The 18,527-nt window shown below is 43.7% G+C and overlaps 1 protein-coding gene across 1 annotated transcript in view; it reads right to left on the reverse strand.

The window, feature by feature from the left end:
* The window catches only part of LAMB1 (laminin subunit beta 1), a 74,812-nt gene that overhangs the window by 50,498 nt on the left and 5,787 nt on the right, over positions 1 to 18,527 (reverse strand). The window contains exons 5-12 of the mRNA XM_070424670.1: positions 16,471 to 16,544; positions 10,006 to 10,194; positions 9,851 to 9,914; positions 5,653 to 5,855; positions 3,603 to 3,723; positions 1,755 to 1,943; positions 1,318 to 1,497; positions 1,068 to 1,180 (exon numbers count right to left, since the gene is read on the reverse strand). Coding sequence (XP_070280771.1) covers positions 1,068 to 1,180; positions 1,318 to 1,497; positions 1,755 to 1,943; positions 3,603 to 3,723; positions 5,653 to 5,855; positions 9,851 to 9,914; positions 10,006 to 10,194; positions 16,471 to 16,544 — 1,133 coding nt within the window. The remainder of the gene's footprint in view (positions 1 to 1,067; positions 1,181 to 1,317; positions 1,498 to 1,754; positions 1,944 to 3,602; positions 3,724 to 5,652; positions 5,856 to 9,850; positions 9,915 to 10,005; positions 10,195 to 16,470; positions 16,545 to 18,527) is intronic.

Below are 18,527 nucleotides of genomic sequence, written 5' to 3' on the forward strand. Positions count from 1 at the left end.
TACTTTAAGAATATGCTAGGATATATGCAATGTGCATATGTAGTGATCATGTCGTTTGGGTTCAGTAGTATTTCTTCTCCCAAATTATAAAAGCAATCACAAAAATGTTGTAAGAGATACAGGATAATTTTTAAAAAATTACTCTCATAATTATTCCACCTGGAATTCAGGGTGATGAACTTTTGGGTATATTTCCTGCCAGATTTTGTTTTCCTTGATGAATTGTTTTCTACATAATCAAGATACCACTCATATCATGAGGTTTTGTTTTGTTTTATTTTTCTACCACCATGAGCATTTCCTCATGTTGCTGTTATTTTCAGTGGCAACCAAATATCACACTGTATGGAAGCCCCCAAATTTACTTAACTATTTCCCCCCACTGTTGCTTCTAAGTTTTTTGCTGTGATTAAGGAAAGATGCAATGATTTATTGGGTGATCACTTCATTAGATACATATCTAATCACTATGTTGTACACCTGAAATGAATATAATATTGTATGTCAACTGTAACTGAAAAATAATCTTAAAGATACTATGAGTCCTCTGGTGAATCCCTCTTTGTCCAATTTCCTGATTCTTTCTTTAGGATCACTACCCAGAAGTGTGATTACTGGGTCAAAGAATATGTGCATTTCTACAGGCTACTGATACTTAACTCCAAATTTTCAAAAATTATAGCCAATTTGCATTTCTATCAGCAGCATATGAGTACCAGCCCTTCATTTTGTCTGCATTCGTCAGCATTCCCATTTTTTAAAACTTGTATTAATTTTGTCTGTAAAAATGGCATTTCACTGAGGTTTTCTTTTACAATTCTGAGAGTGATGGTGAACAGCTTGTCAAAATTATTCCTTCGTAGTTGATGTGTCTCTCTCACATTGATGTTCCTCAGGTGAGGATTAAAAAAAACTTATTCCTTAGTAATTCCTCTTTTGTGAAGTATCTACTCATGTAACATTTACATACAAGGGTGATGACAGAATCTACAATAGGGAAAAGCGTTCTCTATTAAAACATGTCATATTCACAAACTACCCACCCAATGCAATGAGGCTTTACCTACCACACACTGGTCACAATGCTGTCCTGTCACCAGACGCTTACAGTAGCAGTAACCACTCTCAGAGTCACAAGGGTTCGCGCCAGGGATTGTTCCCAGAGGATTGCAAGCGCAAGCTTTATTGAAGATAAAACGAAGTAAAGAAACATGAACCAAGCGAGTCCGAAGCAAGAGTCTGGATTTAGAATTGCAAAGGAGTCTGGGACTTATGCACACAATGAGAACTCCCAAACTTCTAAACGAATGTACTTACATTTGCAACCAAATGGATCTTCGGCACTTAAGCCATAGAAGCCTTCTTTGCAAATATCACAATGCTCTCCTTCCACGTATAATTTGCACCGACACTGACCAGCAATGAGCCCAGCAGAAAAATCCGTGTAACTGTCACAGATTCCCTCATTCTGAGAGCCAGCTGGGTCACAGGTACATTCTAGCAAGAACGAAAAGCACCAGGTTACACAACGTGTGTTTGTATAAGTACATGTATTCCCCTGGTCCTTCAAATGTCACAAAAATAGACTAAAGAAGTCTTTACTACCAAGTAAATTCCACTCCCGGCATCCTATGCAGCAGATCAAATAAGGCTGAGTCTAATGCCCATACGATGAGTTCCTACAGAAGGATGGTGACTACCACACTGTTCAAGCCGGTCCGACAGGCCCCACCCCGTGGCCTGTCCCCACTTACGTTCACAGAAGTTAGGATCTCGGACGTCTCTCTCCGGGTGCTGATAGTAAAAGGGTTTGCACTGCTCACAGCTGCGCCCCATTGTGTTGTGCTGACAGTCGTCACACACGCCTCCACTGACGTTCCCAGTGGCCAAGAAGACTGCCATGTCAAAGTGGCATGAGCTGGAGTGTTCGTTGCAGTTACACTCTGCGCGACAAGACCAATGTCAAGTAAAGCCTTTTGAAGTCTGTTGACCAATGGAAGGTGGGGGTGGCAGGAAGGAAGCTCATTGTGGAAACTAGGGATGAAGTTCAGGCAAAACAGCAATGAACCAGAAGGCACCGTGGTGGAAAGGACATACCCACCGATGCGTCACCTGAAATCCAGTGTCAAGCTGGAACCTTCGAAGTGTGGACTTTAGGAAAGAAACTCAACAACCTGCCCTCCTTGGAAGACAATGGGCTACAAAACGTTGGAAACCTTGGAGGGAAAGTCCCCGTGGGGGCTTCTTGGCAGGAAGGCTGTCACTGCACGGAGGACCCCTTTGGGTCCCGCTCGGGGTGGGATAGGAAGACGTCAATTGCCCCAAAGGATTTTCTAGGCAACGTGTTCCTGGCAGAGCCTGCGTGGGCCGCCAGCTTTGAGGAACATGGTCTGAAGGTCTGATTTCCTTCCTCCCCACTCCCACCCCCACCAGGCCAGGCTCCTTAGTGAGAACTGAGGTCTGCTGAGCAGCCATCTAGCCGGCTTCAGGGCAGTCTGTTCCTCCTCTAGCCCACTCGGCTGTCATCCTGGTCCAAGCCAGCTTTCATCATAATCTTCTCACTCTCACGATCAACAATCCACCTGGATCCCTCTTATCATCTCACAGTGAAGCTTAACTCAGCGTGGCCCTCACGGGGCTTTACATTCTAGGCCAGGGATGGCGAACCTATGACACACGTGTCAGAGGTGACATACAAACTCATTTTTTTGGTTGATTTTTCTTTGTTAAATGGCATTTAAATATATAAAATAAATATCAAAAATATAAGTGTTTTACTATGGTTGCAAATATCAAAAAATTTCTATATGTGACACGGCACCAGAGTTAAGTTAGGGTTTTTTAAAATGCTGACACGCCGCCCCACCCCATAACAAAGAAACAGAATTTCCGGAGGATGAGGCCCAGAAATCAGGATTTTAAAAAGATTCCCAGGTGATTCTAATGTGCAGCCAAGGTTGAGAACCACTGATCTAAACACTCTTAACTATTCACCCAGGGACAGCTGGGATGCATTACTAACAAAACCTGGACCACTCCAGCCCGCACTGCTTTCCAAACTTCTAGAACAGCCCTTCTCAGTGGGGGCAGAGGCAGACATGCTCCGGAGGGGAGGACAGTATATGGGAATCACTGCGTGTGGGGTTAGAAGGGTGGCGGTGTGCAAACACCTCTGCCCAGAGAATCCCACTGGGATGGATGGATGGAAGGAAACCAGAGGCTGCAGCTGGGCTGGCAAAGAAACAAGGCCAAACATCCTACTCCATAGCCCAACCTTAATCCTCTACCAGGCCATATTTTTCTTTCATTTTTCTCTCCTGGGCATCTTGCCTTCAAAACAGGTACAATGTCAGGGACAACATCTTCGTCTTCTACTGAATTTGCTAAACACCTAGGTGCTGCTCAGTAAATAGTAATTTATTAGTTTAACTGGGTGAATATTGGTCTCCTAAGAGTATCAAGGTAAAGCTGGGAAAAGGATAGTAACTTTTCTTTTTTTTTTTTTCTTTTTTTCAAAATAGTGTGCTATCACCTTCTCTCTTACCAAAAGATGGGAACTGGTGTCTGAATTGACTCAAAATGTACCTCTGGCTGAGACTTACTTTTACAGGCATGGCTGTTCCGACCTTCGGCTGGTCTCCATGGCAAATCATGGTAGAAGTCCATGCACAGTTCACAGTTCAAGCCCTTGGTATTATGCCTGCACATGCAGTGGCCATGAACCTTGAAAGTTGTAAAAACAGGAAAGAGCGGAGTAAGAGGTATGCCAATGGCTAGATTTTTCCACGATCAATGGAAAATATAAACCCCTTTTCATACCACTTCTAAGCTCTAATGCACCACAGTGCGGGTTTGTTTTTATTTGGTTCCTCCCACGGTGAGTTCCATCTATTTTGTTGATGGCTATAGCACTCATCTCTAGGAACTGTTCCTACTATATAATGGAAACTCAATACATATTTTGTTAAAGTATCAATGGAAAAAACCCAGATGAAGGAAAATAGTAACTTAAGAGTATTTTAAAAACCAAAAAACTAGTTACTTATGAGTTAAAAAAAAATGTATTATGATAGAAATCAACAAAAGTTATAATGGAGAATTAAATTATACACACCACTGGGGAACAACTCACATTACTGCAAATTTTGCCACTTATGCCATATGAAAGATATTCGTTTGCTTGTTTTGTTTTTTTACTTCTGGCACAGCACTTAAATTTTTTTCAACCAATTATTTTACATTTACATTCTTCCTTTTACATTTTTTTTTTCCCTTAAGAAAGGAAATATAAAAACTGAGAAAAAACACACATTATTTTGTTTTATGAAGGCCCATGATGCACTATTTTGCATTGTGTCACTGCAAGGCACGCTTAAGCCCCTGAGGCACATAAACCGTAAGCTCTCCCAGCCTACCAATCGGCATGTATGCGGGCATCTCACCTTAACACTAGTCTCTGCAGAATGGAATTCGGGAACAGGACAGACAGGTCCACCCTGCACCCACTCTGACAGGAATGCAGTTAGCAGAAGACTAATATCATGTCATTACAAGGTGGCTTCACATAGGCTGAAAAATAGCTCCAAAGTACATACCACAGGACTCTACAGTTTCTGAACAAACAGTCCAATGCATTGCGAGATGCATGACAGTGACATGACTGCAAGACATTAGCTACACACCCAAAAGGCTACAGCAAAAGTAAATATAATCTTGACAGGGTTCTCTGATGTTGCAACAAGATTAGGATAACTCCTCCCTTTAGGCTCCGTTAAAAAGTCAACTTTATGCAACAACTTCTCACGAGAGTGAAGGGAAGACAAGTTTTAGACGGTCAAGTGCATTCAACCCTGCACCTTCTTCGATGGGACTAATAAGCTTTGCGAAGGCAAACAGCAAGCCGCCAAGGCCCAGCCTTCATCAGGAAGGAAGGCTCACGGTGCAGAGGAAGGAACCCTGGGGCAGACTCGGTTTGAATCTCCATCTGTCACATACTTACGTAGGGCCCTCTGGCAAACTCAATGCCCGGTCTCCTCTAATAAGGACAGTTGGTTTAATAAATCCTGTCTGGCTTTAACATCATATGGGTCTACAAGAATTATCATTGTACTTAGGAAACTGGTAAAACACTCTATCTTAATCCATTTTGCAAATCACTCAAATCCCCAATTTTTAAAAGTACATGATTTAAGAACACAGGGAAAGGATGAAACTAGAAGATATAAAGAAATAAAGTCCATTTAATTCCTCAATGATATTCTGTGGTTCTAGGTTCAAATTTCCAGTTTCTTTGGACTGGGATCAATTTCTGCCTTCTAGCATAAAGACTGGAATGCTTGTGATTTTTAACCTCCCCTAAAGTAAAGGAAGGCGTATTGTTATTTAGAGAACGTTTTAATATTTGTTGATTAAAGTATCTACTGTAGTATCAGCCCGTACCAACAATCTCCAAAAATGAATGCAGTGTCTATGAGCAGTCCTCACGTCCTCAAAGTCCAAGAAAGTCAGCAAAGGGAAAATCAACTACGCTGCAAAGGCCTCATTGTAAGTCTGGAAAAATAAAACCCCTAGAAAACGTGAAAGGCTCATGGGAAGTCCAGCTGCCATTTTCTTCAGATTCACCTGTGTAAACAGAAAGCTGCATTTGCTTACCATTCCTTCCACCTCTTCGTCGACTCCATCCACGGGGGCACATTCGCTGGCATGGCCGTAGCAGAAGCAATTTCCTCGAACCACCATATCATAAACTGCATAGTAGTACTTCTCCCGGATTTCCATTCTGGAATCCAAAAGGTTATCTCCCAAAGTATGTAGTTTCACAAACTTGATTCTCAAGTTGGTGATTTTTAAGAGATCTATGAAGGACACCAAGCAGATGAAATGTCTGATCAAACAGGCAAGATTTCTTTTGCAGCTACACATCGTTTCTCCTTACCGAAAGGCATGACAAACTAAAATGGCTTGTGTCACGTTTACCCTCCTTGTCTGATCTCGATGATCATGATAGTAAAGTTTAACATGATGGGACAGTCTCTGGAAGACAGACAGGCTATAGCCTTCCCATTAGTTTAATGAGAACGTTTACTCTGTGATGGATTTGTGTGCAGGTTGATGTTTCAGGAAGAATGGAAGAGCGGAGACATTTACGACTGAGGTGGCATGACTATCAGAACCCACGGGCACACAGTGATCTAACTACTGCAATGCCATCTGGTTCCTGTAGCAACCAGTGCCAGTCTCGAAATCAGAAAATTCCATCCAGGTGGGAAAGGGTTTATCAAAGCACCCAAATTCTCATTAACTTTAGTGTAAGATAGTTAGGAAGAAACATACAGGGTGGGGCAAAAGTAGGTTTGCAGTTGTTCATATAGGAAATAATACAATAATCTCTCTATATAAAAGGCTAAGTGACCTTTACAACCGGTTGACTGAACAACCAGTTGCTATGATGCACACTGACCACCACGGGGCAGACGCTCAACGCAGGAGCTGCCCCCTGGTGATCAGTGCTTTCCCACAGCCAACTTCCCATGCCAGTCAACCTCCCACGGTCCCTCCCCCTGGCCAGCCTCGATCGCCAGCCAGGCCGAGAGACCCCACCCGGGCATGAATTTGTGCACTGGGCCTCTAGTTAATAAGTAATAATACAAGTATAAACTCTGTGTTTTGCGTACTCACAACTGTAAACCTACTTTGCCCGTACCCTGTATTTCTGTATTTATTTTTGGAGAAGTAAATACTATCTGAAATTCCCCACCATTTAGATGTATTCTAAGTTACTAAAATAGATTTAACACTATAGGATAACCACACTCCAGGTACAGAATACTTCAACCAAGTTTTGAAGCAACATGATGATCTATAAGTTTCCTTGTCCTAGTTTTACAATACAAACTTACCAATATAATTACCAATAAAATACAGTGGCAGAAGGATAAAGGAGCTTAGTATTAGCGTGATGGGGCAAATGGTTTTTTTCTCAATCTCTCTTATTTTATCTTCTTTTTCCTGGGTCTATAGATCTATGCTGATTATAGAAGCTGGGCAGCCAGTTGCATTCTACAGTAACTGTATAAACCAAGAGCCATTCCACCTTCTGATCAGTGTTTTCATTCATTACTAAGTCGCTCTTGCTACAGTGGACCCCACAAGATTGACTGTTCCATCTGCCCTCCCTCTTAGCTCTGTAGCCTGAAACTGCCCCTAAACTTTACTTTCATTTCCGCTGATGCAGCCTTATTTTTTCCCCAGCCTTCTAATTTACAACACAAGGCAACAGGGAATTGGCCCAGCGAGTCAGATACTTTCAAAGCCTAAGTACAATTTTAAATACTTATAATATATGCATAGCTTACAATAGAGACGATAGAGGAGCCGTGGGTGGAAAGAGAAAGTCCACGACTCCATGCATTAAAGTTGGGCTCTTTGTAAAATCAAAAACTAAACAGAGAAGCCGAATGGAATTTATGAATGCCAACATTTCCTCCTGCACAAATGCTCCTACGTAGAAAGAGCACAAGCGCCCATTGACGAGGCCAAACAACAAACTTGAAGAGCAGCTGGAGTATTTAGAAACCCTTGAACTGATCTTTGTGGAAGCCCTCAGAAGAGCAAATACACTCCCCTCCACTCTCCTGCCATATTTTACAGCAACTGAGTCTTGCATTGACTGCTGTTCCAAGAGGCAAAAATCACTTGTGAAGTGAGTCTCAAAGGTGTTAACAATAGAAACAACCAAAGAGCGATTGTTCCCTTGATTACAAAGTAAATCAAAAGCATGAACAGCTAAAATGGATGCTTCTTCGATCTAGAAATAGATTTTCTGAAGTCAACAGAATTATAATGGCAACAAGTTCCCCAAGTCCCACAAGTTTCACCTAAAAAGGAGTAGACCGTGAGTCCTTCTAGGGACATGGCACTGGGGCCCGGGGGTGGGGGTGAGGGGTCATAGGAGCCCAGGCGGACATTTCTCACAGCTGGACTTTGAGAGCAGGGAGGGCAGGCCCCACAGAGCTCACTCAGAAATCGCACAGGGCTGGACGTGCCACTAAATATTTGTTTTACAACAGAATGAAAGAGCAAATTGCACATCAGAGACAGTCTGGGCCGCAGTGAAATTAAATTAAGTGCGGAAACAGCAGTCTCCTGGCAATGTCCCTGGACTTCTTCCATTCTCCTTCTCCGTGCTTCAGGCTGGGGGCTCCGTGGGGCGCGGCTGTGGTTAAACAGGCCATGCCCAGCTGGGAGATAAGGATTGCTCTGCCCCACTACCTGCCTGTATGCAGCTCAGCAGTGGGGAGGGGGGAGGGGGGGAGCCCCACCCTATCATGCTGACAGGGGACCAGGTCCTCACAGGACCTAAGCCACCGTTGACAGCAACAACAGTAGCAGCGCAGCTTCAACCTACCGAACACTTTCTATGCGTCAGGCATGTTGGTCGGTGATTTATGTACATGAACTCATTTTCCCTCCCTAACAACTCTAAAGTCAATATTACTCTCTCCATTTACAGATGAAAAAAAAACAGAGGCTTTAAAAGTTTTAAGCAAATGACTTGCCCTAGGTCACAAAGCTATTAATAAGCTGGCACTGGGACTGAAACCCAAATCTGTTTGACTCCAAAGCCCATCCTTGTAATTAGTGCATATTCTGCCTCCCAGAAAGATCTTAAGGTAATTCTGAAAAAATCGTAAGCATGGTTACTGAAGGCTGCAAAGAGCTCTGAACTGAGTCCTAACTTAGGGGCTTAGGATCTGACATTAATGTCACCTCTTCTCTCTGAGCTTCAGTTCACTCAGCTGTAAAACGGAAACACAACTCTCACCTCATTGAACATATTGAACGTGGCTGAGACTTCTGATTTCGCTCACTATTCTTTCTTTTCTCCCCTTGACATAAAAGCCCTAGTCAAGAGTGAGAGAGCGCATGGCCTTCTAGCTAGAGTTGTTCTGCAGCGTAGGCTGCAGTATAGTCATGTGACCAATTGTGGCCAATGAGATGTGAACAGAAGTGACAATAGCTTCTGTGTCACTTGCCCTTCACTTCCTCCCCTCCCACAGGTTGGGACAAAGCCATTGGTTCAGTTCTAACCATGCGGACAAATAGAATAAGACAGAAGGCACCTGGGAACCTGGCTGACCTACTGGCTAGGGTTCCCAGATTTAGCAATAAAGACACAAGATGCTCAGTTAAATTGAATTTCAGACAAACCATCACTTTTTAGTATAAATATGTCCCAAATATCACATGGGACATAGTCATACTATGGGGTATACTTGTGCTAGTCACAAATATTACATGGGACATAGTTATACTAAAAAAATAATTCACTGTTTATCTGCAAGTCAGATTTAACCGGATGTCAGTCTGTCTTTTATGTAGTGAGCCTACATGTGGCAATTGAGCGCCTCTTCTCTGAAAATCCCTCTGGGTGATTTTGTCAGAGAGAAATAACCTTTCATTTACTTGAGCCACTGTATTTTTTGGGACACTTCATTACAGCAACTTAATGCGTGTGTGTGTGTGTGTGTGTGTGTGTGTGTGTACTTACATACACATACTACTAAACATATATTATACTGAGCAAAATAAGTAAGATATTATGACAAGCATAACTGCTTGAGTATTATGACATCAGTCTTTTACTCTTATCAAAATGTATTACCCATCAATGAGGACTTTGATTACTGCCAATTTCGAGTTTCTGGTAGGGTTGTGCAGAGAAGAAAAGAAATGAAGAGGGTGGATTTAGCACTGTATATTTAGATTCTGGGTAGCAAGCAGTGCTCTGGCTAAGAGTTCTTCCATGACTGCTATTTTCCATCAAACTTGTATCTGAAAACAAGCTTACTCTGTATCCTTGGACTATAAGGATCATCTATTTTGAATGCAGGATCTAAAGCACGAAATATCACCTAAAAATAGAGAGAAGAGTAATTGGTATTTCTGCAATGACCAAAAACTAGATTTGCAAGTAGAATGCAATACAAAAAAAGGCAAACAAACCTCTCCTTCTGTTGAGGGTTCAATGTCAGAATATCGGGAATCACAAATTATATCATCGACGTTCTTCATGGGGCCCGTTGAAACACCCGGAAATGAGCTCTCACAGTCATAAGCGAAGTATCTGTACACGCCCCAGGTTTTCCCAAAGTCTGACGATCGTTCTATCAGCATGGCGGCTGGGCGGAATGTCTAAAGGCAGGGTGGGAAAGACTCATTTGATGTTTTTCTGTTGTTGTTGTTTTTTTTTAATCTCAAATGAATATAACACTCAACTGTGTGCCACAATCATGAATGCTTGTGGCTGGTATTGCAGACAATAGCTGGATGTCAAGTACTTCAAGCTGTTCCGCGGAACCTCTTCTTGCAAGGAAAGTGTCTAGCCTCTAAATTTTGCACTTTCTCCCACCCTACCAAACACTAGTAAGCTGTTTCTCTTTAGAAGCTGATTATAAATAGGCCTTAATAGCCGACAAGTTTTGATACATTTAGTCACCAGGCCCATAAGATGACTGGTTAGTATGAGTGCTTATTCTTTCCATCTTTCATTTAATTATTCAACAGCTGTGTAATGCCTACTACTCAGTACCACACCCTGGTCTATATGCTGTAGACAGTCCAATGAGGTACCAATATAGATATAAATCATTTACAACACAATACATCAAACACCACAGTAGAGTCACATGTGGTGTGCTTTGGGAAAACAAGAGGAAGGAATTACTAACTCAGGAATCTGGGGAATCCACTCCTTAGCTATACACCCAAAAGAACTGAAAACAGGGACTTGCACCAGTGTGTGTACATGAACGTTCACAGCAGCATTATTCACAGCAGCCAAAAAGTAGAAGCAACTCAAATGTCCACCAAGAAATGAATAAATAAAAACAACATACATACAATGGAATATTGTTCGGCCATTGAAAGGACTGGAATTCTGATATTTCCTACAGCACAAATGAGCCTTGAAAACATTATAGTAAGTGAAATTAGCCAGGCACAAAAGAACAAATATTTCACTTACATGAAATGTCTTGAATAGGCAAGTACACAGAAATAGGTTAGAGGTTTCCAGGGGTTGTAGGGAGGGGTCAATAAGGAGTTACTGCTTAATGGGTAGAGTTTCTATTTGGGGTGATGAAAAGTTCTGGAAATAGATAGTGGTGATAGTTACACACGGTTGTGGCTATACCTAATGCTACTGAACTGCACACTTCAAAGGGGTGAAGAGGGCAGAGTAGGAAGGAATTTGTTTGCCATGCTAAGGGGTTTCCTTTATCTTTATACAATGAAAGGGCAACAGATTTAACTGGACAAAATGAACTGATCAGATTGCACTTGAGAAAAATAACTCTGTGGCAGAGATACTGGACACGGGAAAAAAAATGAGACAAGGAAACCAAGAGACAGAAGAAAGATGAAGGCCTTAACTCAAGCCTTACAGTTTGAATACAGATAAAGGAATGGACTTGACTACTGAAAATGCAGTGAAAGTTAACATATACTGAATTGCACTTGGGGATCAATTAGGTTTCAGTGCAAAGGGAGGGAGAGGAAAGAAACACAGGCACCTGAGCTTGGGTAGCTGTGGGGACTGTGCTGCTAATAACAAAGACACAGAAGAGATGTGAAGGCATTTGGTTTTGGACTAATGGCATGTGAGGCATCCACATGACGACGCCCGCTGGACAACTGAAAACAGTGGTCTGGCACACAGCTGCAAGGATGGAGCGTGAAACATGGATTTGGGAAACACTGTATATATATAATATTTGAAACCTCCACATAAGTAATTTCTCCCCACAAAGCAATGGGCAAACCCTGGCCGGTGTGGCTCAGTTGGTTGAGTGTCGACCTGTGCACCAAAAGGTCGCTGGTTGAATTCCTGGTCAGGGCACATGCCTGGTTGCAGGCTCGATGCCGGGAAGGTTCGGGGGGGAGCAAGAGAAATGAAGGGGGCAGCCAGTTCATGTTTCTCATATCGATGTTTCTCTCTCTCTCCCTCTAAAAACAAAACAACAACAACAAAAATGGGCAAGATAAAAGAGAGCCAGTCAGTGCTCCAGGAAAAATGCATCAGCAAAGGGCTAGACAAGGAAGGAGAGTGGTGCCTTGAACTTTAATTATATTATTTCATTTAACCTTCTGTTACGGACTGAATTGTGTGGTCTCAAAATTCTTGTGTTGAAGACCTAACCCCCAGGATCTCACACTGTGACTGTGCTTGGAGGTACGGTCTTTAAAGGCATAAGTAACGTGAAATGAGGCCATTACAGTGGGCCCTAATCCACCACGACTGGTGTCCTTTATAAGAAGAAATTAGGCTACAGAATGTATAGAGGGAAGACCACGTGCAGACACAAGGAGAAGACAGCCATCTGCAAGTCAAGGAAAGAAAAGGCCACAGAAGAAACCAACTCTGCTGACACCTTGACCTGGGACTATTGTCTAAGATAGCGGTTGCCAACCTTTCGGACCTCACGGACCACAGTGGTCCACAGACCACCGGTTGGCGACCTCTGGTCTAAGCCACCCAGTGTGTGGTACTTCGGATGGCAGCCCTAGGGAACTACTTTGGCCTCACAACACATTTGTCTTGCGGATGAGGAAACTGAGGCTCAGAGATATCAACTGACTTGTTAGCTATCGGCAGAGCTTAGATTCAATCCAAGCTGAGTGAAGACCAAACCTATCTTTCTGCCTCTGTAGCTAACGGCATTAACAGAGGACTGAAAATGGATGTCAGAGAAGAAGGAACGAGAAGATAGAAATCCTGGAAACTGAGGCAGGACAGAGGTTTAGGGGGGTGTGGTGAACAAGGTCAACTGGAAATAAGGATGAATTAGAATGAGCATTGAAAGTAGGCAAAGGCTTCAACACTGATGAACAGTGTAAGTGTGTTTTGGGACGTGAAGTCAGATTCCAATGGAGGAAGTGAAGCGGACCTTGCAGACAGACACTTCTGAATTAAAACCAATGCCCAACAGAAATCTGGGCGACAACTAAAGGTACATTCCCAGGCCTCCTCTTGCCTCTCAATCCTGATGGTCTTTTCCACTGATGAGAGGAGACAAGTGCCCGATAATGAAGGTCACATTTTGACAGTCTTTGATTTATTCGACTAGTTGTTCAAGTCCTTTTTTTAACCTATTCAGGAATATTAAAAAATGATACTTTATTAGAATTTTAAAGTAAGGAGGGAAACCCCAATGGCTAACTGAACAGGGCACACTCCCCATGAGAACAGCTCCTGGGTGGTGATGTTTGGGGACAGACCAGCCTGATGTCTGTGTCATAAGGGAGCAGAGAGGAAAAGCCTCACAGCCAGTCCTGGCGAGGCTTCCTTCTCCCTCCCTTCTGGAAATTTCTGAGTCCCTAAGGGCCACCGGCGGATTATCCAATTTCCTGTGGAGTTAAGAAGCTGCTGGAAACGAGAACAACACATTTTACCTACAGAACGGAAGCCTTTCCACGCTCTCTGCTTAGTCACCAACCTCTTCAGGCCTCACACTGCTGCACAGTTGCCTCTGAATTTACACTAAATAAAAGAGCTGTGCGTTTGAAAACATCTGGCTATAGGCAAAAACACACCGAGTATATGCTAAATAAATTTTGCTAGCCTAAGAAAACCCAATCTGCTTAGCAACCAGCCATCTCCATGGCAAACACGATTAAGAGTGACGTGTATTCTTCATCCTCACCCGCTTCCTGTCCTCACCATTGTTAATAGTGTCACTACCCTCTAGTTACTCAGCTTCGACATCTGAGTAATCTTTGATTCAGCCCTTTCCTTACCCTTCCTTCCACTGCTCAGCTCCTCATCTTTCTCCAAGTCATGGTTTGAGTGACCTTTGATTCTAAGGGGTCCGACTAACTTTCTTAGAAAACGGGCTCCACCTCTGGGCGATGATTCTCAGAGGCAGGAGTAGCAGGGGCAACGGGATATGTGTGATCAGGAAAGCTTCCCATAATGCTTCCTAAGACCTCTGGGCTGCAGGAGGCGGCTCCCTCCTACCTGAGGGTCACAGACAGCCTGTGTGTGGACACCAGCCCTCTCGTCAGTCAGCCCTTCCTCATCACTGACCTCAACAAGAAGCCCCCGAGGTTGTCCCAGGCTCTCCTTCGCCATTTCCGCTTGACTCCCTCCCTGAAACACAGGTCTCAATTCCTTGTCAATTGTTCCCTATTTCCTATGAAGTTCATATTCCTCAGCAAGGAGTCAAGGTCCTCTGTCATCTTACTTCCCTTCCTCCCCTCACGGCCCACAGCAAATCTGCACTGTATGTGCTGAACAAGCCTTGCCAGGAGAGTCCCACCAGCAGGGCCTTGTTCTCAGACTGTTTCCTCTGCCCAGAAGGGCTTTGCTCCCACCTCCTCCCACTGAAATCCTGCTCATTCCCCCTGGCCCAGGTCCAGTGCAGCCCCAGTCCTCTCCCCATGAAGCTTTCTCTCCTATCCCAGGCTCAAGTTACTCTCCCACGCCTCCACGCTAATGTACATGATCTGAACTTCTGCTATGGCAGTTGGCATATTCTGTCTTGTATTAGAAGTTATTTGTAAGTATGTTTCTTCCCTAGAAGCCTGGAAGCTCTGGGTGGGCAGTAATTCCTCTATCTTTATAAAGCCCTGGCCGGGATGGCTCAGTTGGTTGGGCATCAGCCCATGCACTGAAAGGGTGCCAGTTCGATTCCTGGTCAGGGCACATGCCCAGGTTTCAGGTCTCCATCTACAGTAGAGGTTGTGCAGGAGGCAGCTGCTTGATGTTTCACTCTCACGTCAATGTTTCTCTTTTCTCTCTCTTTCTCCCTCTCTCTTCCTCTCTCTCTAAAAATTAAAATTTTTTTTTTCCAAAATCCCATGAAGCCTGGGCCAGTTTCTCACAAACACAAGATGACTGGCTTCATTCCCTTATTCTCTTTTCAGTAAATATTTGTAGAGCAATGATGTGCCAAACATTAGCATATATACAAATGATCACATTTCCACTATGGGCCCGGGTAGCAAGATTACCCCTATAACCAGAACCGAGGGGTATGTCACACAACCTCATAACACAGGTGTTATTGTTCCACTTTACCAAGGGGGAAGCCAAAGCTCTGGCCACACATGCCAGGAAGGAGCAGAATGGGGATTCACACCCAAGTTTGTCCAACCCCACATAGATGTTGCTGTTTACACATGAGCTAGAACCAAAAGGATGAGTTCTCTCTCATAAAGTCTGACAACTTGCACCCATTCCTCACATCTCAGTTATTAAATCACCTCCTCCATTTGACCTCCTGCACTTTGGTGCAGAATTTCATCCTTGGCCCACTGGGTTCACTTGAATGAGTTTCAGAATATGTGCCCCAAGGACTTTTAGATAACAAAAAAAAATCTCAGAACTACCCATGTATGTAAACAGAAGCCTCTTCCAAAGTAAAAGATAGGACCATAAACATTAATAAAGATGACTGAGTATATTCAGGTGTCACATAACATGAAGGCAATACCCTCATGCGTAGCTGAGTGTTCATTTCAACTGCCAGGTTGAGTGTGCGATCAATGAAGGGACAAGGAGTAAGTGAAGAAGGTGTTTCGTGGAAGCCCTCCCCACCCTCGCGGTATCAGGTGTCACAGTGTAAACAGTCAGCAGTAACAGCAGGGAAGGAGCAGCCCAGTACCTCCCGGTCACATTCTGACCTCCTCGCCCACCCCTGCCCCCGCCTCCCAGGCTTCAGGAGAGGACACAAGCGAGACTTTCATGGCCACCTGCCCACATGGTCAATCTACCCCGGCACCTTCTCCGAACCTGAGAGGAGGTAGATAAGGCCCCTGACTCCCACTGAAAACTATTCACAGGTGATTTTAATCGGAGAAGTAATAAGTAAATGATGGGTTTTGTGTGAACCAACATGTACTCTAAGCCATGTGAAGTCTGTCATTTCCAGGCAGCTGCTGAGGAAACAAAGGGACTTTGTACAGAGGCATTCCCTGGTCCGGAGTCATTTTACATCTCGAAAAGAAAAAGAATGAGAAAATCCACGCTTAAGAAGGCCTGCACATTTCGTAAGGAACTGTACACTGTTCCCACAAATTCTGCAAAACCTTGGAAACGAAAGATAATACACTTCCTTTCCAGTTACCAAACTCAGCATTAAATCAAGCGATCAGGGAGTTACTCTCCAGATGTTTTATTGCGGTTGGGAGAGTCAGAGCTGCCTCTCTCTCCCCGGGGAAAGAAAAAGATACCTAGTTAAAAGTTTACAGTGGGAGTACCTTAGAATAGTGGCTTTCTCTGCTTATTGCTGTGTAGAGTATTTAAGCATATCCATGCCCTTGTTTAAAAACCTGCTCAACTATCCCAATTTATAGCAACAATCATATTTAAGTGCCCATTTAGGTCAATTCGCAACAGGCATATGTTTTGAAAGTGGGAGTATAGGGTGCTTTCACGTGTCATTTGTGAGAAAGTTATGGGTTCCTTACCTTGAAGGTCATTATGAGATGAGTAAAATGGAATTCTGCTTCCAAATCCAGTTGAATGGTTACATTTTCCACGCCTATAGATATTTTTAAATAAAAAGGAAACAGCAAGGTAAACAGGCACATCTGTGAACAATTGAGACCATTAAGTTATTTTTTAAAAATATATTTTATTGAATTTTTACAGAGGGGAAGGGAAAGGAATAGAGAGTTAGAAACACCGATGAGAGAGAAACATCGATCAGCTGCCTCCTGCACACCCTCCTACTGGGGATGTGCCCGCAACCAAGGGACATGCCCTTGACTGGAATCGAACCTGGGACCTTTCAATCTGCAGGCCGACGCTCTATCCACTGAGCCAAACCAGTCAGGGCCCATTAAGTTATCTTTACACTTCTCACAGAAAGCCTCTTTGCCTTCTACCTTAACCTGAAGGTGCAGACAAGACGATAATAAGCCTCTGCCCCGCCCAGCTGGCGTGGCTCAGTGGTTGAGCATCAACCTATGAACCAGGAGGAGGTCACGGTTCGATTCCCGGTCAGGGCACATTCCCGAGTTGTGGGCTCGATCCCCAGTAGGGGTCATGCAGGAGGCAGCCGATCAATGATTCTCTCTCATCATTGATGTTTCTACCTCTCCCTCTCCCTTCCTCTCTGAAATCAATAAAAAATATTTTTTTAAAAAAAATTCAGGTGGTAAAGGCCAAGTCCAAGGATCCTCGTCTCCCACACACCCTTCTGGAGCTCAGCATGTGGAATCTGTTTCCGGGAATAAGGCATCTGGCAGAGTGCCTCCTGCTGCATCAAGGACATCTTTTCTTAGGAAACATCTCCCCACCCCTCTAAGCCAAGAGGCTCTCCAAGGGGAAGGAGAGGGGCACTTCCTGTGCACAGCAGGGACTGGGCTTGCAGTCTAAAGCGCAAGGGCACAATCCGCCTTCAGAAGAAACACAAATACTCCCTTTTCTCTACGTAGCAGCAAGGAAAAGAACTGAATCTACCACATATGTTAGTCATACTCCAATTTAGAAAAACCCAGCCCTGATGGAGAAGGCTTTGGATGCATTTCCACAACTGGAAAACAATGCCAAAGAGACAAAGGGTCGGTCCAGTAAACAAACGAGCCCAGACAAATACTAACATCTCCCCTTTCCAGGGGAGAGCCTGCACAAACACATGAGTCTTTGCACCAGGCCCCCAGGGTCCATCAGAGCGGCTTTCACACACTGGAAAACCACTGGGATTCCAGAGATGGAAAAGGCCTGCCACGCCAGCCCTAGGAGACCTTTCCACCTTTCCTACACTTGAGAGAGCTTTGGGGGTCCACCTTCCAGAGCAAAAGAAGCCGTAAGTGCAAGAAGACCGGAATGTGTCGGAATGAATCATGGCACTGGCGCTGGTGTATTTTCAGGAAACCAGCAGGACTTTTGAAATAAACTCTCCTGCTGAAACTCTACCATGTCAACTGGGGGGAGGGGAGCGTGGTCACTGGGATGGAGGTGCGTTAGTTGGGAGGTTAAAGAAACACATTATAGTCATACTAACTTAATCTAAATTCTTAAAAAGAACCACATTATAAACCTGTTCTGGACATCTCCTTTCAGATGAAATGTTAGCCAAGTAACCACATGTCTCCCCTCTCCCAGGCTTTTAAAAACTCGCAATATTTGTTCAAAGTGAAGAGATAACGAAATAACATAAATACCAACAAGACTGGTGCCATTTCTGCAACATAAGACCATGTGCTGCAATGTGTGGCCTAAAAGCACATTCCATTTTAGATTTATAACCTAATAAAGCACTACAGTTGTTTTGTTTTTTTTTTTAATATGGGAAGAAAAATCCATGGAGAAAAGAAACAAGGTCATCTTCCACAGGGTATCTGATTTCTGTCAGACCCAGGAATGGATCACCTTGGAGGGTAAGTTAAAAGTAGCTGTACATGCCGAGCCTGATTCTATGCCTGAAAACTGATCATTTAATGCCTTCATGTAAAGCTCATTTTGGACAGAAAACAGATAAAATCACATTTACAAAGGAAGTCCTTAATTGTCAACTATC

The sequence above is a fragment of the Myotis yumanensis genome, unplaced genomic scaffold (assembly GCF_028538775.1).
Source record: "Myotis yumanensis isolate MYYU_CA2020_CCGP unplaced genomic scaffold, mMyoYum1.0.hap1 SCAF_9, whole genome shotgun sequence".
NCBI classification, from domain to species: Eukaryota; Metazoa; Chordata; class Mammalia; order Chiroptera; family Vespertilionidae; genus Myotis; species Myotis yumanensis.